We start from the raw sequence: 22,843 nt of genomic DNA on the forward strand, positions 1-22,843 counted from the left end.
CACTGACCTTGTAATCTCTATCTATCGCCACCATATATAGCAACACTCAGGATAAATGTATTTGAATCAGTGTCGTTTTCACTCTTTTCGTCCTGCCTCAAATAAAGTGAGAGAAACCACATGATGCAAACATTTAGATAACGTTATGATGCTTAAGATATTATTTCGGTACTGACAATTGGCACCTTCTCTTACGATATTATCAATACATAGCAAATACCAAAGCACATTTTTATAGGTGAAGAAGGTCGAGGTCAGCAAGAGAAAACAAGAAGGACATATGTTCACTTCTATCTATACTACCTCCATCTAAAGTGTACTCTGCCTACCTATCGGGGAACTGGGTACCAATAGTTGATCTGGCGCTGGATACAAAGTGGAAACAGCACCATGTGCTTCTCTTCAAACTGGTGACAGAATTTCCTCTGCCAGTAAAGGTCATTTCTGGGAAGCTCCTTAGTCAACACCACGGATAATTCAAGTCCATAGTTGAACAATTCCATTGCTTTTGCCCGCTCGGCGAAATTGGCTTTATCCCTCTTCCGACATCCAGAGGGCTTCCACAAGGACCTTCTTTTAGCCTGACATGGGACAGTTCCGCAGTGAGGACAACGTGACGGACCTATATAAGTACAAAGGATTTCTTTATTGTTAACTACAAACAATGTAATTTAGAATTATATTTTATGATGGAGAAAACGATATGTTAAGTTAAAACAACAGAAAGAGGGACGTAAATCATCAGACAATATTACTTACACGTCCTCCATTCATGGATCATCGACATCACGGTTGAGTATCCCTTTTTGATACACTTCCCGATAGCTGGAGCGTTCCTTAACAGTAGGCTTACAAGAGTACAGAAGAGACTACACATGATCTCGTTTCCAATTTGCTGAAATAATGAAAAATGCATTACATTTTGACCGTGAAAACTATTTTGAACTTGAGAAAAACAGTTGATGTTCGAAAATTGGATGCGAATAGATTGAATGAGTGTGTCAGAGAATAAGAATATTACCAGTGTAATATCGGCAGTTGTTGGACAAGCTTTCTCGAATTCCGATGCGGAGAAATAGTGGTAAAATCTTTGGACATATCCTGGTTCGGGCTCCACGCTGAAGGAAAGAGAATGGAATCTAAAAATGTAATATTTCTTTAAATAGATGTAGCATTATTTCATGAAAGCTCTTAAAAGTATGAGTTTTCATTTACGTGTATTCCATCAAAACATTCATGGAAGCGACTTTATAAAGACAACTTACCAAACAAGGTCGCTGTATATCGCCGGACCCTGTTGCATTACGCTCAACATTACCACAAATAGCAGGAATGACCTGATATCCATTGTGGTAAGCCGAGATTTTACAACATAAAGCGAAATCCTGGGGAGAGACTCATCATCTCCGCCTTCACTGATTGCTAAAGAGCTTAGCAACTAAAATATGACGTCACAACTGGCTTCTCCATGCCCAACTGTGATGTCATGCTATTGTCTCTTGGATAAAACAAATAAAAACATTACAGTTGACGCTACGAATGTTACATGTATCCTTTGAACCTCTGAATATTATTGTGATCTCCGAATTAATATACATACGGTTCAGCAATAACCATTATTCCTGTTAATACTGAGGTAACATTTCTAACCTTTTTTAAGACTGAATGCAATATGTCGATACAACCTTTGGCCCAACACTACGTCAGCACAAATCTGTTCCACTTTTAGAGAAAGGGAATTTTGTCAATTAACTGATATAAGGACCAGAACAGCGTCCTGTCGTCCTTTCGTCAGTCAGTCCGTCCGTCCGTCTATAAACAATATTTCCGTATTGTGTCTGTTCCTAAGTGAATTATGATACCAAGTTCAGTTCAAACAAATTTAGTCAGTTCAGTTGAGGGACCGCTATGGTTTAAGTTGGCATAAAAATGCTCGGAGGAACATTTTTATTGACAAATTGTTCTCATTTGAGAACATGAAATTACTTACTTGGATTGATCTACATAGCGGATGTCGTCGGTGAAAAAGAAGACGCTTGCTATGCTGGAACATCTAGCCTTATTCTCAGGAGTCTTCGTGTAAATCTTTCTTTTGCCAACTCCATTGATAGTTCCATGCAATCGATCAAACTTAGATCCATTGCAGTTAAGACTGGTTTTCAATGTTTTGAACAAATCGAAATGTTCCCTTTTTATATACGTTTTTCCTGTTCGATGTGAGGATTTGTGTATGTTTTCACAAATACTCTTTCTCAAATTACTTTGTTCTATCAAAGTCAATCATGTTCAGTCCATGTATCAAATTCTGCCATTATTTGGTGCTTGCGTATGCTCTATACTTCCAAAGTCACAAATGAAAACGGTCACACATGAAAATGTCACACAGGGATTCGCCAGCTTCAGATTAAACATTCCATTTTGTCGGAAACTATAGGAGACCTCTTGACCAATCACTGATTTTTTGTGTCAAAAAACAACAGTAATTCGGGTCCTTGATTTGATGCGCAGTACTATGTTCTATGTCAGGAACTTAGGTACCCTGATCGAACCAAATGAACTTGGGGCCGTATACTCTGCCAAAAACTGAACTACGACTATATCTCGCATTACTGTGGTCACTATTTCACCTCTGATAACCGTCTTCCTTCTTATGATGAACCCTAGAGTCATCTCTATTATTTGACGCAAAAAAAGGACAGGTATTCCTCGATTACTACGCGGTGCCGTAGATCTTGACTTTGAGTCCCGGACATGGAATGAGTCAGGAATTGTCTTCATTCGTCAATTGTGTTCCAATGTCCATCATACATATGTATTTAAATGTATACGGAGTGAGAAGTAGCGATGGAGCCTTTTACCAAGAAATCAACATTGCTTTGTTGCAATTTCAATTTCTGACTCTTCTCTGGAAGTATCATGTGTATAGCTTACTTGATTTAGTTACCAAATACCATTCGAATTCATCTGTAATATCTGAGGGATGTTATTGTTTTTACATATGTGGCTGATTATTGACTTAAATAACTTACTAAATAATTTGTTCAAACAGGAATTTCTCTTTGCATTATTCTATAACGTCGAACAATAAAATAATTTTAACAAAACCTGGAAGACTGCGAGTATAAAATTGCTCAAAAGTATCGATACAACAGGCACAAGTTATAGAAATCGGAACCGAACATTGTTCAATGTAAATACAGTCGATAAAAAAACAACTTTGATTATAGAAAGAATTATCTTTTTTATTGGGGCGAAATCTCTGAAATATCATCATACCGTGGATAGAACGGTCATCCAATGTACATAAACTAAGTACATAAAACAATACAAACAAAAACACTGATATATATTCTGACACAAAAGAGATCTCAATGATCAATATATTTCGATTGTATCTGGCCATAACAAAATAAGAAATAAATAAAATCCAAGGCACACAACACGGATTATAACATAAAATGATGACGTCAATCCAATATGTTCCTCTTCCATCATTCGACTATCCTCAACATTCTTCTCAGAGAACAGGAAATGAATCTGTAACAGAAACAAATCCTTGTGGAATACAATCTTACTGAAGGCATTTTCTGCATTGTCATGAGTGCTAGCTTAATTTTAGATTGATCGGACGACACAATGAAATCAATTCTAGCCAAATGATCTTGTCATTTTCAATTTCAAAAATGTAATTCCGCGAAGAAAGGCGGTTGACTTTACTGTGACTTCTTCATAATAAATATACGTTTTTAGAACTTCACGTGTTGTATTTCTTTGTTCACAATCATAGATTATATTTGTAGGTACGTTTTCGCTGCAAGATCTTACCGGTATACAAACACTATCAGGTTTAATTGTAGTTATGGAGATATGAACGTCATTCAACTACTGTCAATATTGACTGTTCGTGTCTCGCCTTAAATACATTCGGATGACATTATGATGTTCCATGAATGACGTCGGTACTGACGATAGACAATCTTGAACAACCAAATCAAATAATGAGGATGTCGGAAGAGGGAATGAGCGGAAACAGAGTACCTACCTAGCGGGGAACTGGGTACCAATAGTTGATCTGGCGCTGGATACAAAGTGGAAACAGCACCATGTGCTTCTCTTCAAACTGGTGACAGAATTTCCTCTGCCAGTAAAGGTCATCTCTGGGAAGCTCCTTAGTCAACACCACGGATAATTCAAGTCCATAGTTGAACAATTCCATTGCTTTTGCCCGCTCGGCGAAATTGGCTTTATCCCTCTTCCGAGATCCAGAGGGCTTCCACAAGGACCTTCTTTTAGCCTGACATGGGACAGTTCCGCAGTGAGGACAACGTGACGGACCTATATAAGTACAAATGATTTCTTTACTGTTAATTACAAACAATGTACTTTATAATTATATTTTATGATGGAGAAAACGAAATGTTGAGTTAAAACAACAAAAAGAAGGACGTAAATCATCAGACAGTATTACTTACGCGTCCTCCATTCATGGATCATCGACATTACGGTTGAGTATCCCTTTCTGATACACTTCCCGATAGCTGGAGCGTTCCTTAACAGTAGGCTTACAAGAGTACAGAAGAGAGTACACATGATCTCGTTTCCAATTTGCTGAAATAATGAAAAATGCATTACATTTTGACCATGAAAACGATTTTGAACTTGAGAAAAACAGTTGATGTTCGAAAATTGGATACGATTAGATTGAATGAATGTGTCAAAAAATAAGAATATTACCAGTGTAATATCGGCAGTTGTTGGACAAGCTTTCTCGAATTCCGATGCGGAGAAATAGTGGTAAAATCTTTGGACATATCCTGGTTCGGGCTCCACGCTGAAGGAAAGAGAATGAAATCTAAAGATGTAATATTTCTTTAAACAGATGTAGCATTATTTCAAGTAAGTTCACAAAAGTATGAGTTTTCAATTACGACATCGTGCATTCCGTCAAAACAGTCATGGTAGCGACTTTATAAAGACAACTTACCAAACAAGGTCGCTGTATACAGCCGGACCTTGTTGCATTACGCTCAACATTACCACAAATAGCAGGAATGACCCGATATCCATTATGGTAAGCCGAGATTTTACAACATAAAGCGAAATCCTGGGAAGAGACTCATCATCTCCGCCTTCACTGATTGCTAAGCAGCTTAGCAACTAAAATGTGACGTCACAATTGGCTTTTACATGATCTATCGTGACGTCATGCGATTATTTGTTCAATAAATGTTCACGAAACGGCAGATATCTCTTGATGATACCATGGCCCTACAGATTAAGAGCGTTTTCTTTTTCTATATAAAACTGGAGTTATAGTGGAATTTATTGTTTTCAAAGCAACACGTGAGCATCATAGCAATAAGCCCACGTCAACTCAAAACCATCATCATCATCATCATCATCGTGACATTTTTTCGAACAGTGCAAATCTACATCAAATCTACATTGTCCGTATTCTATACTGTGTAACACGATCTTCGGCGATAGTGTTTGGAAGTTGGTTTCCTTTCAAAGAATATATCGGTGTATGCATGAAATTTAGTCCATTCGGCAAAATCCGTTTCAAATGTCGCTCATTAATTACTAAATTTACTGCACCAAATTTCACAGGCCCTCTTTTTATTTGTGATTTTGGAACTAAGTCTCCGGTTCCCTCAATGTTTATCCGTTTCATTATTTATGAATATCTTTATGTGACATCAATATTTGTTGTCGATGCCATAGAGAATAATTAAATTTCAACACGCGAAAATAAATATCCGCGAATCGTAGATGATTTACAGTATGGTAATGGTGCCTATCACCAAGAAAGAAACCCGGTATTCTTGACCGATCGTAGATGTAGACTACTTTGTGAATGTCCATCTTGCATCTATCAGTCAAACTATTAATCAAAAAGTCTTAAACGTCCATCCATATGTTTGGACGGTTAGAGCAAAATAAAAAAAAACTTCCAGCAATCTCGCGAGTGAGTTCACGACGATATGGTAACACGGAAACCAATGCGTTCTCGCTTCCTCGCTCTGTCGACATAGCGTTGGGGAGCGAAATTATGAAGTTCTCTAATTGGCCCTAACCGGTACTTTTAAAAAGACATTTTTCTCTACTGTGGCAATGCTTCAATCCAATACAAATACATAGTACAGAGCAAATCTCGAATTCATTGAACTAGTACATTTTATTTCTCATTAAGATTTTTGGCTTACATTTATAAATAGCAGTCAATAAGTCAATTAATTATGTAATCCATCAGCTTGGTAGTTGCAACATGAATCCATGCTCTTAATTTTCAAGCAAGAAGTCCGTGGTTTTTTTTCAAGTCCAATAGTAATTATGTACAATGTATTAAATGCAATACTAGCCTGCCAATAGAATTAAATTTGTGACGAATATTTTCTGTTTACTATTGTAACCAGGTGTACGTAATTCTCTATCCTGGCCAGCACCGGGTTACTTGCACATTCTCCCCTGGTGAGTATTGGTCCAATATGTAATATTGCGTTGTAGGTTAATTATAATTATCTGTTTATGTTATATTTAACTGTAATGCATGTAATGTGCATTGTAGGCTCCTGTGTTACCAGAAATAATGTGCGGAACAAGAATCTCCGAAGTCTTCGCCTTCTGTTAAATGGCCCTGCATTACAAAGGGTTACACTTAGATATTTTGTTGAGTAATTTAACATTACATAAGGCAAACATACCATTCATTATGTGTAAATTTGGGTATTTAAAGTATAGTATTACGGAATGAATTTACGTCGTAATTGACAAATAATTGGATTATTACATTTAAATAGATAATGGAAATAGTCACCTACTTCCTCAGTACATAAATTGTAAAGCTATCCTCTCGCGGAAATCCTGTCCATCTACCTGTTTCTACTGATAAGTGAATATTGGACGAGCGAAATCTACACATAATATTTTTGTTTTTATGGTTAAGTTTCAAAAGATACTTTTCAATTTCAAAGTTAACTTTGAAAATAGAGTACACTTGACAACGGATACTCATTTTCAATATCACCATACCATTTTTGTATAAAATAGCCTCTATTGTACTAAATGCTTCAAGCAATTTTTATTCATCACTGTTACATTCTGATAGGGCCAAATATCATTTAACCAGTATTTGTTTTACATAACTAATCCATTGAAAAGTCACTACACCCAATTCCTGTAACTGAAACATTAACTCATACATGAATAATTTACTAATCAGAGGCATACATTTCGGAATTTTTATCTACAAAACGATACATCAATATTTTTCTGAAATGCCTCTATATAATCTATATAAAAATCGTTCAACTGGAGCGAGAAATCCGCGAATGCGCGACGCGATATGTCGTCAAAATCTGCATATGATCGGCCTAATATAAGGTAAGATTTCAAAGTACCCGAACTGGCTCATCTTCTTCTGGAACAAGTTCTAACAAGCATATTAGCTGTGATTTCACCATACGACTTTTCGATTTAACTATATGCATAGGTGATGCTTTTAAAGAAATAGAAATAATGCATTAAAACAATAGAATTTTCCGTATTTAGCACGCCCGACACAGCAGTATCATTTTAGCTATTAGAAATTATTGGTCAACTTCCGGTATGCAGATGGCGGAAATTTTAACTTAAAGGCTGAACTGTCACTGGGTAAAGTTTGTACAATCTAAGTATATATCTGCTGTTGTTTAATATCTTTTGTCGTTCAAAAAACAAACATCCTAATTTGTCATGATTTGTATTCAGCTATTGCAGTTGAATAAATGTGACTGCTCATCAAGTAAAATAAAATCACTGCTGCCGAATGTGTCACGGCTTGCCAACAACATTCAACAGTTTAGTAGTACATGGGTCAGCCGTCGCGTCAGTCTCTACTTTAATTACTCGTTATTTGATAATATGCCACAGACAATAAGTTGTTATTCAAACAGAAAATGTCTATCTGTAAGACCTATGATTTATATACATGTGTGGTTGAATGTATATCGTGATTTGTTAAACGTTAATTATCCGATTTTCTAGGTTCTACAATAACATGAATATGAAATATCCAATATTACACGTTAACAATCATAACAAGAACCTGCAAAGGTATATATTGCATGACGAGTCTGACAGTCCGAGACATCAGATCTTGAGTTTAAGAACAATAAATAAGTTAAAGATATTTTAATTTTTTTACTTTAAAGTATACCCTTAAGGCTTTGCTATATCTAGATATAAAATACATCATATCACAATAAAAGGTCAAGAAAGTGCGTATATCTTTGTTAATTCAGTTTCCCAGATATTGGGATTAATCTGTTATGCAAATCTTAGACTTGGTGGTGATCGCCTCTATGTGGCTCAAATCTGTGACATCACAAGTTCAACACTATCAAGACAGCTCTGTAGAAATATACAGGAAGCTTCCACCGCATGTTCGATATGCAAGCTTTTTAGCTACTTATGTGAAATATAAAATTCTGTTGAAATATATGTTGTTCTATAGCTAGTGTTTGTAAATAGATACTTATATTTTCCCTAGGTCTTTAGCAAATCAAATTAACCTTTAGCTTATACAACACCAAGGAATTGCTTAAAAACATCCAAGTTAACGAAAGCCCACCCCACCCCTTTCTTAACAAATAGGGATTTATAGTAATACACCAGTACAATAACCTCTACTCATAACGAGCAGAAACCCCTGTAGTTTTATCTCCACAATAAGTATGTAGTATTTAAGACCCAAGTCCTCTGGAAAAGTTTCATTAATTACTATTAGATGTATGGGAAAGAGATCATTTTGTTATTTTTTGTACTCTTATACAATCCAGATTATTTAGGAGGTAAACACAAATCAATTTAAATTTGTTGTAGAGGGTGAGCTTTTCAAGTTTTACAAAGTGTGTTTGGTGTTATATATCTGGACATAATTTTCACCCCTAAGTAGACCAAGGAAGAAGATTTAGATGATTTCTTTAATGAATCAAGGTGTTACATTATAAGGTGTATATTGAAAAATGAATAAAATGATTGCTTACTGTTTTTCATATAAAATAAAGAAAACATTTTTTTAGATCAGCAACATAGAGAGTTACTCTGTTTAATTTTTCACAGTACTTGGTAATTCAAAAATCATCAGTGCTTAGAAACTGTGTTTAATGTTACCAGCCTTTGTTTCCGATTAGTCACCTGTTTAGTTTCAATTAAATTCACTGTCTAAAAATTATGGCAAATGATTGGATATACAGTCTACACAATGTAATTTTCAGCATTATCTAATTCCTCAAAACTAGAAAATACTGGTATTCATTTGCAATCTGACATTGCATACCATGGCAGTTCTCAATCTTGCTTATACAATGATTGAAATTGTGGCCTCACAGCCAGCAGGGTCCTATATATAGCTTCATCAATGGTACCTTGTTGAGGTAGTTTAGGACAGATCTAAACTAAAAGATGTTGATAATTTTTCATTCATTTCATTATTTATTTATTTATTTCAGTCCATTTTGTATATAATTTAGGTATCTTTTGCTGTTTGAGAAAAAGACCCCATGAAGGAAGATATACATAATATAATTAAAAAGAATTGTCTTATATTAAAAAGGAAGGAACTTAGCAGTATGACCTCAAGTCGAAGAGATGACGGTGATTTGGCTGTGGTGTTACATAAGTGGGCCACGAAAGAGATGCGTTTCCGGCCACAGGGTGTAGGTGTCCGACAGCCTTCTGCAGATGATTTCAAAGGGTAAGATCTAATTAAAGTTATCATGTAAGGTAAGATTTTGTTACACGTTCAGCAAAACGCTGCCTTACTTAGCTAATGAATCTTATTAATTATGAATACAGTATGTGTGTTCAGGGCGAAGGATGAAAAAGAAATTGTACAGCCATTTATAAACGTTTAAAATGACAGGTGACAGTTCAATAATTTTATGCTGTTATTGCAGATTGCATGACTTAGAATAACTTTGCCTTATTGGTCTTTGCATGGAGTAAATATTTCTTTTTTCAACTGAAAGTAACAATACTTTTAAGCAGGTTTCATTTTAGAAATAATCAAATAGAAATTTTGTGATAAAAATAAGTAAATTATATCTGTTTGATTTATATGGATACAAATTTATTTCATTTCAGCATTTGCCGTGGACAAATGAAAGACATATGGAAGTTTGTTACATCTCATGTTTATAGTGCACAGTAAGTATGAAAGTTGGACGTCATTCTCCAGAAATTTATTGGAATTATTTTCTCAAGTAACCTTGAAATTTATTGCATAGACTTTTATCACTAAATTCTGCAATCTTTCGATAACAACAGATATTGATACAGAGGTATGCATTCTAATTGAACTTTAATTTTTTAATAATTGTAATCAGTAGATTATTTACATAAAGTTATTATCAAAATATAAAGTGACCTTTATAGCATGGCTGATTGGATGAAAATGTGATCCTTAACATAATTCCTAGAGTAACTTCATAATCAAGGTACAAAGTATGCCTGAAACAGGATTTATGCAATATTCATCAGCCCACACCATCTGATGGTTGGCTATTTAAACGGCTCCTTGTTTGTCCGTTTGTAACCGATTCACGGTATAAGTGTTTACTTAGAACTGCTGGATGAATCGTTTTTAGATTTTGTCTGTAGATTCCCGGTGGTTTCTAGTTGTGTATTGGTTATTTTGAGACTGATACACAAAACAAAAGGGTTGATGAGTAGCCTTCATGAATTTTACAATTTATAGTATGTCATTGTTATTTCTCGAAGTACATAATAGCGCTTACTAAAGGCTGACAAAAGGGAAGAAGAGGAAAGAAAGACAAATATCCAACTTCTATATAACTTCTATATAACCAATGAAGATCGTACAATGGTTGGCAGGATCGCTTGTAGGTCCTACCTACAGTGAATCTCAGTAAGGAAAATGTTTTGATATATTTTGTAGATCAGGTCTATGTTTTTTCTACACTATACTTATAAATACAGACATACACTGTTTGTAGTGACTATTTGTGTTTGTACATAATATGTATAATAATATGTTTATCTTTATTATTGGCTAGCGGTCGAAACATGTCGACAATGTGCCAATAATAAAGATAAACAGCCGTTCTTGGATGTTGAGAATCCTTTATTTTCACATTATGTTACCCACATCACAGGATCTCTAGTGAATACCATTGGGTATCCATCCAGGAACATTATCTCTTTCAACGACCTAAAGAGTGTTGGTTCTCTCTAATATTATTTTGGATAATATGTAATTGTAATCATAAACCAGTAATCAGTATGACTTTCATCATTTCCATTGCTTTGTTTCAGAACTGTTAAAGAAGTGCAAGGCAATTTAACTTTGTATCCTTGATCTCTAGATGTAATATCATTCATACTCTAGGGGTTACGATCACTTTCACTCTCTGTAACCCAGGAACATGTCATAGAAAAATTGAAGGCACAAGTGAAGTAATTTCATTGTTTCCAGATTTACAGTCTGATATGCTCCTTTTGAAGATTACAAAGGAGCAACACTCATTTTCCTAGCCATTACAGTATACTGTTATGTGACTTTGAGGTTCGTTTGATGTGCATCAAAGGATCAAACTAGTCTTTTCCTCTTGTCCACAAGGTGTTGCACATGGAACCTTCAATTTGGCATGACATGTTCCAGGGGTACAGAGAGCTAAAGTGATTGTAACCCCTGGAGTATCAGGATGATTATTCTACATGTTTTAAATTCCTTGAATTCCATGTAACAGTATGAAGTAAGAGGAACATGTATCATAATAACTTTAAAGTTGTTCATATTGTGTTTAGGAAAGTTATCCTGTGAAAAGTAAAGATGAAATAGATTTATAGTTGAATTGAATTCCTTTACTGAAACAAAGAAAAGGGAGGAAAAAAAGGACCTACAAGGTTAATTTCAAATCAGATGAGAAATATGACAGTGAGAGACAGAACTTGTTAGATAGAAGAGTTCGGCTAGCAGGGAAAGTAACTAACATCATCACAGATCTTAGTCACTTGGAAAATGACTTTAAACGACAACAACAAGAACTTGTAGATACACGTAAGTGTTTTGGCACATATTCATCCTTTTTCTTTTATTATTTAATTAATTTCTTTCCAATTACAACCAGAAACTTTAAAGTTGTCAGTACTACATTGACAGTAAATAGTATTTTTATACCATATACCTGTCCATGCATTTGTAACATATTACTTTGTGGATATCTTATCTTAATCCTTTTGGCGCCGTAGGCGACTAAAGTCAACATGCAGACAGGCCGCCATAGGCGACTAAAGTCGACAATTTTTATATCTTTATTATTAGCCAAGATATGCTTGTTTTAGTAATGCTGCCATTGTTTTCGGATATTTTCCGGAAAATATTTGGCACTGAGCTGTACATTGCAAGAGATATTTGGCGCTGAGCTGTACATTGTGAGAGATATTTGGCGCTGAGCTGTACATTGTGAGAGATATTTGGTGCCGAAAGGGTTAAATCAAAGTGCAATCATACACTATATGCCTATTAGTTAATCTGTGAACTAGAACTGTAGTGTCAGATTTACACTAATGGGTACTTGAAGTATAAATCTGTTTTTAATTATTAGTACATGTTCTCAGAAAAACAACTTACAACCAACATTGGTGATTACTGCAAATAGTATGGTACAACTAAATCATTCATCAGTATTGGAGGTTACAGCTCCCAAATAAAGAAACCCTTTTTAAAGATTATTTACAGAATATATTTACCTGTCCATTTAAAATGTCTACATTGTAGGTATATATTTATATATATATATATGTATGGTGGTATGTTTGTGTTCGTAATCTGTCAGTAATTAAGGTTTGTCTTTGTATGATATGATTATCTTTCTATTAAAGAGAGGACCTATGCTCTGGCATGTTCAGCTTTAACAGACCTTCGGAGAAAGTCCGCCCTGCTCCACGCTTTCAACCAGCAAGGGCAAACCACAATTCATATGTATGAGGAGTACTGTCTCAGAATCAACAGTCGCATAAACCATATCACCAACAGAGCAAAGTAAAAAAAAATTACTTCTTGTACAATGAAACCATATTAATAAATCAGTTCCAGTTGATTGAGTCCCTACTGGAAGTGTCCCATAATAGTATTCTGTATAGTAGGATCATGGTCATTCTTATGAGGTTTCCAATCTTAATATAATCAATGAAATTATATTATATTATGCCTGTATAAACACAACTACGTTATTCTGTGAACTGCAAGATACTCAAGAGGAGTCAGTGGGGTGAAGTATAATCCATGTAATCTAGCTCTGGTAAGAATAAATACAAAATATTAAAACTGTAGTACAGTTATACAGTGTTAATTACATTCTCAAAACAAAATGGACATTTAAACATGCTGAAAACATTGAAGTTGTGTGTCCCTAAAAGCAGACTTGACTGAAAGACACTTTTTAAGGAATTTGTGCTAATCCTAGAGAAATTTTATTATTATTTGAGATTTTTTTTAAAAATTTTTATTTAATTTTTTTCTTAATTATTTGAAAATTTTTTTCTTTGACAGAAAAGCAACAGAGTCTGATGAATACTACAGTCGCAAACATAGTTCTACTGATGATGACCACTACAGCAATTCATCAGGATTGGAGACAAGATGCAGTGTAAGCAAAGTCGACAACTCAATACTATGTGTTCCTGTTAATTACTGGTATTAATTAAGTGTTTCAGGAATTGAATCAACCCAACAGTGTGGGTTAAAGGGGCATATTTTATTAAAACCGCAAGTATTAAATCGAACAAAAATGGCAAAAACATGTCAAATTAAAATTAAAGTATTTGCCAACATTTAAAACCAAAACTTGATAGAAAGATCTTTTAACTTGGCAAAAGATGCTAGTGAAAAGACATGTCAGAATTGAAATTTTGTAAACAGTCTATTCCATGCTGCTTAATGAATTCTACCCACTGAAACTACATTCATTGTTCCAATACTTTCATTGGTGTTATTGTGCTCTAGATATACACAAATGTTTGAAGAAAAGAAGAAAATAGTTTGATGAGCTTTGATGTTATATTTTTTATGGTATGATGTCTTGGATAGTAGTTTAAAATTACGATTTCCATATATATCAGACATTCTTATTCATGTTTAATTTTGCATGTCCTGATTAATTTGTAATAGTCTCTTATGTCAAATGGTGTGCTCAATATCTGTTATAATGTGCAGAGCCGATATCTAGCTTCACCAGATGTGTAATAAAGAGCAGACAGTTTTTCGATTTCATTCCAGATATTTTGTATTATTCATCAACACACATTAGTTTTCAAAGTAAACAATATATGATTAAGAAGTATTCATTTAGAAACATTCCTGTTAAAATGATGAAATGTGACTGTTTTAAAGAAAAAGGTGCGGGAAACATGTGACTCTGTAGGACACTTCCTGTATACACTTCTGCAGGGTTCTTTTGGTACAGAAATAACTGCCATGTAAGTAGACCGATATTTAAATTTTAGGTTGATTCTGTTCATTTCCAATATACCACAGATACACAAAGTCAAGTCAATCTGTCCTTCTCTGAAAAAGTCTTTTTGACATGAATACTGAATAAGAAAAGCTCATGTATGTTGCATACATTTTGCTGTCTGTTAGATTTGAGAGAAAAAAATATCATGACTTGAAACTGTGATTGGTGAAATACAGTGTTGCATCAAATGGAAAAATTATCAGTTTTGTGATACATAGATTTATCAATGTGTTGCAATACTTTATTTTCAGATCTCTTTCTTGTGTGTACGTGGGAAAGTGATATATTCGAAAGATATCATTTCACATGTATGTTTGCTACTATCAAGCATTAGAATGATTTTCAGCTGGCAGACAACTAGTGAACCAGTTTCAGTATCAGTATTCATTGATATATCCATGGCAACTATTAGCTTTCTGAAATATATTTGCTATTTGTGTTGCTGTTTTTATACTTTATGCATATGTTTAAAAGACTGGCTTAATTTCAGTCAACGCAAGAAAGAATTGTTATGGAGTGAAGTGGAGAATGTGCTACGTGAGTTTTCAGTGCAGCAAACGTACTCCGCTTTACTGGTAAATACACAGGAATCAAGTCTCTCTCTCCGTGACAAGACAAGTTCCATTGACCTCCGCAGGGATGCAGAGCGTCTACGGTGAGTTTTCGAAAGTTTTAAAATGACAAATAGTACATGTTGTCCATGAATGTTATTGTTTTCTCCTAACTTCTTTGTCAATATTTATAGGAATGCTAACTAAAAGTTATTAGTTTATGTCTTGTAATTTTGTACATTAAATATATTTTCATCGCTGAACCAACTAACAAACTGTATCTGAAATGATAACTTGGAGTTTTGAGTTTACAGTTTTGGTTTTAAGTTAAGAACTTCAAGATAGCATAGCATGTGATGTTATAGCAATTTTTCTTAAGTAAAAAAAAAACTGCAAAATATTACCATTGGAACAATTTTCAGTTTTAAGTATGAGAAGCCAGGTGAAATGACCAACCTTTCCTCACCACCATCTCTATTACAAAGTGTTCACCAGTTATTAGAGGTAAGTAGTTTTTGTAGTACAGTAATAGTGAAGGTGTGGAAGTTACTGTTATCTTACTGAATGAATGGTTGACTTTGGACCTTTAATTTGATATTCATGATTGATTTTTATAATCTTTAAGTATAATTAGTATAATGGAATTACAGTGAAACTGTGTTTTTTTTCTATTAAATTCAATGTCATATCTTCAGAACCTCTCAACAGTTTTGTTTCATATTTATCCAATCAAAATCTACTTTTGAATACCTATTCATATTAAGGGAGTCAAAAGTAAAGGGTCAAAGGTCACATGACATCTTCTGTAAAGTCATCCAGCAGCAATACTTCCATGCATTTGAAAAGAAGCCTCCATGTCTTACGACATTTTTCAAGTTTTCTGTTTTTTTTTTTTTTTTCATTTGAGTTAAACTTCTGAAGCTCTGAAGGTTCAAGGATGTAGGCACAATTGTGTAATAGTTTCTTTGTATGCTTTTTAAAGGAAAGCCAGCTGAAACAAATCCAAAGATTTATAGAGACAGAGAAACACAAGAATGAGACATGGGAGTTAGATGACCAGCTACATAATGTGAAACAGAAGATTGATGATCAACTGAAGAAAACATTCAAACAAGCTGAAAGTCTGAAGAAGGCGAGGTAGCTATACCATCAGAAGATATACATAGTGTGGGAGTTTTTTTCAATGTCATGTGGCAGTAGTGAAATTGATGAACTTGACCAAGTTTGTATTGATTAATGAAATGTTAATTTTCAAGTGTGCTCTCATTTACGTCAACATGTTGTTATGGGGAATTATAAAATTCCTGTAGTTCTTTCCATAGTGAAAACACTTGGAATGGAAATTGAAGGTACTCTGTTTCAAGCCATTTCTTTGGTTCTAGACATGTAAACCTATTGGACCAAATGCTTTGTTTTTAGAAGGTTAAAGATGAAAGGCTGTACATTCAAACAGATGTCTGTCAAATTAATCTCTATAAAAATGTGCGATTCCTTTTGCCCTTACCATAGTGATTATATGTTTTATGATAGTTACCAGTGTCATCTACAATAAGTCACATATGTAACCTTCTTAGTTGTTGATCCACATATCAACATTGAAATCCTTGTATTGTGAAAATAGACACTTTACTGGATTAAGTTCTAACTTATCATTAGTAATAAATGTCAGTGAGAAACAGTAATTACTCTTTATAATCAATCATTACTGAACATGTGGCTCCAAAACAAATAGTATTTTTGTATATATATATATATATTCTATTGTTTGCCGATTTAGGGAGTTGGTGGATTATGAGTTAGAGTTAGCAGGCAAGCGAGCTGCCCTGACCTGTTGTATAGATGAGGCCGACTTACTGAAGGAGAGAATTGTTAAATCACTACGAGACAAGGACATGCTGCTGGCTAAGTATCAGAAAATACAGGATTTTAGACAGATTGCTGTAAGTATCTTGATGTATTTACTTTATTGGAGGTTAGTGGTTTATGAAATACAGCATTATTTCTTGATATTTACAAAGCAATTTTGTCAAACGAAATGGTTGATTTTATAACAATAAAGTAAAAATTTCACCACAGATTTCAAGTCTTGAAGACAATTTGAAATGTAAAGAGAAAATAAACAATTTAGTTCATCTTTAGAAAGAACATTGAGATATCTTAATTTAATTGCAGTTACCCTCATTAGATGTTATTTAAGAATTCCATCTTTTTTTATACAGGACAAAAAACAGAACTTAATTCGTGTCCTCATTAAGCAAAACGCTAATGCAATATCAAGACTTGATGAACAACAAAGGGAGGTAAGTCTACCGGAAGAAAACATAATTTGTGCTGTGGATTTATTGGAAACAAAATACAGGACAAGTAGATTAGAAACAGTGACTTATATATAGAACTGGTTATTGAACCTTAGGAAGGCTTAGGGAATTGTAAGATACTCTTTAAAAAACACAGTAATTACATGATGTGATATAAAACCCTGAAAATATTAGTAAAACAAATCTTGATAGTATTTGTTCATATTTCAGTGAAAAACATGTTAGTAATCATGGAGAAGTAGGAGGAAACAACTCTAACACTGAATATGTAAAGTTTGCCTAATGAAAATACAATATTAAGATTTTAATCAAACCTCTTAAGAAAAAACCATATAAACAGTAATTACATTGATAAATTAAATGTTGATTTTTCTTTGCGAATGTAAAATATTGAGAAAAACAATTATACTGATTTCATAGATATCATCAGAATATGTCTGTCTGGTGTTGGTTTAGATCATTATGTGTAAGTTGGCTCTGAAATATCTGTTTTCAATAGTGTATAAACTTTCTCTGACAGATTCAGCAGTACATTCAAAGATCCCTTCTCTCTCATCAAGTGGAAGTTAAGTCCTTTGCTAATGGCCTCCATGGGTGTATGGTCAGTGAAATGGACAGGTTTGTTGGTCTGACTCTCCCTTGTCTGCTCTTCTCCAGTCAGACAGACAGGTAAATGTTGATACAAATTCTCCTTGTTTGTTGTAAGTGTTTTATAGGGGGCACATGGTATTGACCATGTCTTTCCCATCATTTTGCATTCACAATTTTTGAGGACCCCTCAACAGCTTTGGTTCATATTTACCCTGTTGTGTCATAACACTAAGTCCTTTTATCATATGAAGGTGGTCATCACTCAAGGTCAAAAAGTCAAAGATAACATTTGATAACTATTGCAAGTTCAGCAAACAATGTTACTCATATGCGTATATTGATAGTGTTCATGCTGACTCATGGTGACTTATTGTCATCATTTTTGTCATTGTGATGTGTTGTTCATCAACTTGTAACATTTTTAGCTTTCTCTCAAGAACTTCTGGGTCAATTCCAATCAAATGTGATCACTAGCATCACTACCTTAAGGGAAATCAAAATTTCAGATTTTGAAAAAATCATTTTCTCTGCTTTGACAAATAACTGAAATAAGTGCTCAATATGATTGAAATGTAAAATACCAGCAAAATTTGTGGCCTTAGAGGGTATAGCCTCTTGGGATGGTGCAAAATGCCATTTTGTTTGAAAAGATTTTGTTCACCAAATTCTAAGGTCACTGAGTCAAAGGTCATCAATACTGAAAAGTAAGTACCTTCGCCAATTTTTTAAAAAAAATTTCAACCCTTTATATGGTATAGGCATATACAGTTAAAACTTGTAGGGAATGATGAAAAAATTACTTTGGACAAACATTCGAGGTCATAGGGTCGAAGGTCAGACAGATTTAGATGTAGTAAAACTGCCAGTTTTTTCCAAAAACATTAATACTTGGTATAGGCATATATGCATTCGAAACATTATTTTGTATGTTTCACCAAACACCACATCCATAACCAACAAAGCTGAGTTTCTCATGTAGGTTATTCACAGGCATACCAGTTTTAGTTTTGGAGGAAATGCAACTATCTACAGAAAAGATATACCTGTATATTTTTTTTTTTTTTTGCTTTATTTTGGACATATTGTGGAAAAGCTTCAGTTTGTGACAAAATGCATTTTATTTCTTGTTTTTCCTTGACATATTATGTTTATTAACTTTATGACATTTCTCTTTTTATGTGAGATTTTCCTCCATTGCAATCGATGCTATTCATGATAAACCTTGTAATGTTTTGAGTATAATCCCAGGAATGTTTTAACCCCTGGACCAATCACTCTACAGTCATTTGGTGTTATATCAAATACATTTAAGTTTTGAATGTGTTTGTATTCCAGTCCTTTTAAAGTCGCTGTGATGGACATGTCAATTAACCAGCCAACAAATCAGGTCTCTACTGCATCTTGTCAGGCCTTACAAGAAGTCTCCAGTAGCCTACAGTTTCCTGTGTATCTGGTACAAAATCTATTATTTATATACTTTTTTGTTTAAATGACACATAGGGCCTGTTCGTTTAAGTGGACAACTGGTTCATCAGCACTTCAGGTGTGATATTTTAGCATAAAATATGATTGACCAGCTGATATTAGTACAGGTCTCAAAGAGCTTAGTTGAGGCTCATCAGAAATTAGAATTAGATCCCTAGTTCTTTAAATGAAGAAGCCTAATCTAACTGGTCAAGCCTATAGATGAAAATGATTATGTGCCTGTTTTAATAGCAAGTCCTTTCACTTACATGTTTATCATACAACTTTTTTTTAATTCTCATATTTATAACATGGCAGAAATTGCATATTAGGTGATAAATTATGGTATTGAAATGTGAAAGATAAACTTATTCTGGAGGAATATGGCTTTAACTAGGTAATGGAACACTAATATTTGGTGAAGAAAATATTTTACTGGTTTACATCAAGTAAGTTCAAATAATGAAACAAGCAGACTTTGAGTCTTAGAGGGTCACCAAAGTTAGCACACGATTCACGTTATATTGTTTTATCTGCTCTGTTTGACAAATAAAAGCTGAATTGTTTAACTCTCTATTGTAGGGACCAGAGTTGATAATGTCACACTGTCTGGAGGAGAAGTCAAAATTGACAAGTATCTCACAACAGTTAGATCACCATGACAACATGCTGCACCATTTTGGAACAAAGAAAGGAGACAAAGATGTTGTAGATGTCATAAAAGGTAAGTAGAAACATGCAGAAAAACAAATAAACAAAAAGTTTAACAAAGAACCCTTAGGGGACTTTCGCTACTTCATCATCACTGTATTGCCAAACTTTTAAAGGAATGTGGAGAGTAATCTGTGATATGATTAAGTTAAAGGATAAAGTCAATTATTAAAATCTTCAAATTAAGTTAAGTACTTTTGCACACAAATGAATTACATTTAACCATGAATCTTCACATGATACAATGTGGTACATACGATTCAGTGAAGTAATGCTGAGCCTTTTGCCAGTTAACTTTTGGGTGATATGTAGTAACTAATGCTGAACTGATTCTTTGATGATAGACCTTTGTGAAGACATCAGTGAGCATGACAGGAAGCAGCTGGATAAATTACTTCCTGCTCTTCAAGACCGCATCGAAAAGGCTCAGAAGTGTTTAGTTGGGGCAAACTCTACCAATCAGACTGTTCAGGACTGGTGAGTGTTTTTTACAAACCGTTTTACCTTCTTGTAAACCCTATTTAGGCAGATAACTTTTGAAGTAAGATGAAGAGGACACTTATTTTCTCTCCTGTTGTTTAACAGAATTTTACAAGTGTCATTTCTTGACCTTTCTTTAAACTTTCAGGTAGTATGGTATTTATGAAAGTATTTGCAGTAATTTTCACTGAAAAAATTAACCAACTTCCAAGAAATTGCAACAATGTATATATGTTATAGACTTAAACACAACAGTTTATAAACTTTTGGAAAGTATTTAGATTTGTGCCCTATAGACTAACACTATTATGCTGAAATTTGTCATTTCTTGCCTCGAAATTAGGTCTAGAATAATGATATTTGTTACAATACCTGACTGAGCAAATTTTGTTACACCTGCTACAATGCTGATCTCTCCCAATTCCTCCATGATAAAGGTGGGACCAGCCAGCCCAGTCAACTGTTCCCTGGGTGCTCGTGGATCAACATAACCTGCAGCAGTGGAGGAATCGTTGGAATGTTGTCGTTACAAAGTTACGACAAGCAATGCTACAGAACATGGACCAAAATAAATAGTGACCTTTCTATCATGGATGAAATTGGTGCTGTTTTTGTTGGTGACCTCTCAAATATGTTTGCCTTTCTTAATATCACTTTTTTTCTGTTTTTTTTTTTTTGTCCACATATGAGATGCATGCCTGACCGACAAGGCAAAAAGCTGCAGCTTATTATCAAGAATAGTCTGCTATATGACGTTCCCAAAATTTCATTTAATGCCTTTCAGCAAGTTCAAGTCCATGAATTTAATGGTATTTCTGCATAAGATTTAAAACAACAATGTTTTATTGTCTCAGACTATGTGTACATATATGCAATGTATGAGAATTTTCATTCTGAATTTTATTCCAACAAGATGTACCCTAGCATATTTAAAGTATTTAATGGCCGTCATATTAGTGCTTCCATATCCGACCACATATCATTCTGAGAGGTCAGAGAGTTCCCAGGTAGGATATATAATAGCTATTGTAGTAAAACATCTACTTGACCTCAGAACTCCAAAGTAAATAACTTCTATCCATGGTTCAGGTTCATGCCTAATACTTCTAGGCAAATTAGTAATTAAATTTAATGGTTGGTATCCCTAAAAAAAGCTGGAGTACTGGGTCAGGATAGATGTCTGACTGAAATAGCTTTAAGTGGCCTTTTATAACCTTATCTAGATCAACATGTATGTTGTATTACTACTATTAGCATTACTGTTGACATCGTAGGTTCATCATTTATATAGCTGTGTCAGTACATGATGATTTACCGAGTCAAATTGAAGGAAATATATATGATTGTAAGATAACCATGGGAACTAGAGTTAAAACCTGGATATTGTAAATTCTGGAGAGAATACAAAATCTACAGTGATATAATGTATAGTATTGACAACTGTTATTTTTGCCTTCCATCTAACTGTATTTTATTTTGTTAAAAATTATTGTTAGTAAAATATGGATGCTTCTCTCCAACAAAGTGTTTTACTTGTGAATTTGGTCACACTTGTGTCCATCAATACCATCCTTGAAAAAAAAAAATCTCTAATTAGCCTACATTGTGAGACTTGCCAAGCAAAGGTGAAAACTTGGAGATTAGATAAGCTTTGTGAAGAGAATCGTACCCTTGTTTCCATTTCATAGTAGATTTGTGAAACAAAATTTAGCTGGTCCAAAGATCAGTGGATGAAAGTCAAGACAAAGCCTCTCTCATCCATCAACTTTACTTTCTTTAAATGATAACTGATCCTAAACTGCTCAGTAGATTGAAGTGAATTTGAACAGAAATGTCCTGAAGCGAAGAGGAACTAATTATACTTTAGTCGTGGGCTTTAAGTCTGAGGGGAATGGCGAAACAGGAAAATTAAATTTTTGTTTGTTATTTTCCTTATACCCTGTGGGATTGACAGGGTTTTGTCCAAAGGATTTTCACGGTATACACTTCAGATAACAAGCCAAATAATTTGATAAAAATATTTTGAGCTCTGAAAATGGAAGTAGGCTTTTTTCTTTCAAGAAAACAATTCTTATCAGAGAAACTGTTAAAATAATGTCATTTTCAAGTTGAGATTGTTAACTTTTATTAATTAACAATATTTATATGTATTTTTGACATGGAAACTTGCAGCAGAATTTACTTATTCAAAACTGACATACTAAGATGA

General features: G+C 34.1%; 3 protein-coding genes across 3 annotated transcripts; 1 reads left to right on the plus strand and 2 right to left on the minus strand.

Moving 5' to 3' along the window:
• Nucleotides 1-329: 329 nt before the first annotated feature.
• Nucleotides 330-1,348, minus strand: LOC132554715 (uncharacterized). Its single transcript, XM_060219027.1, has 4 exons — nt 1,266-1,348; nt 1,022-1,118; nt 760-895; nt 330-622 (listed from the first exon to the last, which is right to left on the minus strand). The coding sequence occupies exons 1-4, from the start codon at nt 1,346-1,348 to the stop codon at nt 330-332; spliced, it is 609 nt and encodes a 202-aa protein (XP_060075010.1).
• Nucleotides 1,349-4,042: 2,694 nt separating this feature from the next.
• LOC132554716 (uncharacterized) lies at nt 4,043-5,067 on the minus strand. Its single transcript, XM_060219028.1, has 4 exons — nt 4,985-5,067; nt 4,735-4,831; nt 4,473-4,608; nt 4,043-4,335 (listed from the first exon to the last, which is right to left on the minus strand). The coding sequence occupies exons 1-4, from the start codon at nt 5,065-5,067 to the stop codon at nt 4,043-4,045; spliced, it is 609 nt and encodes a 202-aa protein (XP_060075011.1).
• Nucleotides 5,068-9,602: 4,535 nt separating this feature from the next.
• Nucleotides 9,603-21,833, plus strand: LOC132554712 (uncharacterized). The gene is made up of 17 exons (XM_060219023.1): nt 9,603-9,736; nt 10,126-10,188; nt 11,317-11,349; nt 11,880-12,061; nt 12,886-13,045; nt 13,556-13,652; nt 14,396-14,481; nt 15,010-15,174; nt 15,493-15,574; nt 16,053-16,207; nt 16,848-17,010; nt 17,290-17,370; nt 17,909-18,057; nt 19,315-19,432; nt 20,026-20,167; nt 20,499-20,631; nt 21,072-21,833. The coding sequence occupies exons 1-17, from the start codon at nt 9,612-9,614 to the stop codon at nt 21,208-21,210; spliced, it is 2,073 nt and encodes a 690-aa protein (XP_060075006.1). The 5' UTR covers nt 9,603-9,611; the 3' UTR covers nt 21,211-21,833.
• Nucleotides 21,834-22,843: the final 1,010 nt, after the last annotated feature.

The sequence above is a fragment of the Ylistrum balloti genome, unplaced genomic scaffold, assembly GCF_031769215.1.
Source record: "Ylistrum balloti isolate Yb309-2 unplaced genomic scaffold, AGI_CSIRO_Ybal_v1 Utg370432, whole genome shotgun sequence".
In the NCBI taxonomy this organism is placed as follows: domain Eukaryota; kingdom Metazoa; phylum Mollusca; class Bivalvia; order Pectinida; family Pectinidae; genus Ylistrum; species Ylistrum balloti.

Bases quoted from the DNA above. Each gene is read 5' to 3' on its own strand.
- LOC132554715 (XM_060219027.1), bottom strand. From the start codon at position 1,348: ATGGATATCAGGTCATTCCTGCTATTTGTGGTAATGTTGAGCGTAATG. The intron at 896-1,021 runs GTAATATTCTTA...TCATTATTTCAG, and splicing joins CAACTGCCGATATTACACTG to CAAATTGGAAACGAGATCAT. The intron at 623-759 runs GTAAGTAATATT...GTACTTATATAG, and splicing joins GATCCATGAATGGAGGACGT to GTCCGTCACGTTGTCCTCAC.
- LOC132554716 (XM_060219028.1), bottom strand. From the start codon at position 5,067: ATGGATATCGGGTCATTCCTGCTATTTGTGGTAATGTTGAGCGTAATG. The intron at 4,609-4,734 runs GTAATATTCTTA...TCATTATTTCAG, and splicing joins CAACTGCCGATATTACACTG to CAAATTGGAAACGAGATCAT. The intron at 4,336-4,472 runs GTAAGTAATACT...GTACTTATATAG, and splicing joins GATCCATGAATGGAGGACGC to GTCCGTCACGTTGTCCTCAC.
- LOC132554712 (XM_060219023.1), top strand. From the start codon at position 9,612: ATGACCTCAAGTCGAAGAGATGACGGTGATTTGGCTGTGGTGTTACAT. The intron at 13,653-14,395 runs GTAAGCAAAGTC...ACTGTTTTAAAG, and splicing joins GATTGGAGACAAGATGCAGT to AAAAAGGTGCGGGAAACATG. The intron at 17,011-17,289 runs GTAAGTATCTTG...TTTTTTATACAG, and splicing joins AGGATTTTAGACAGATTGCT to GACAAAAAACAGAACTTAAT.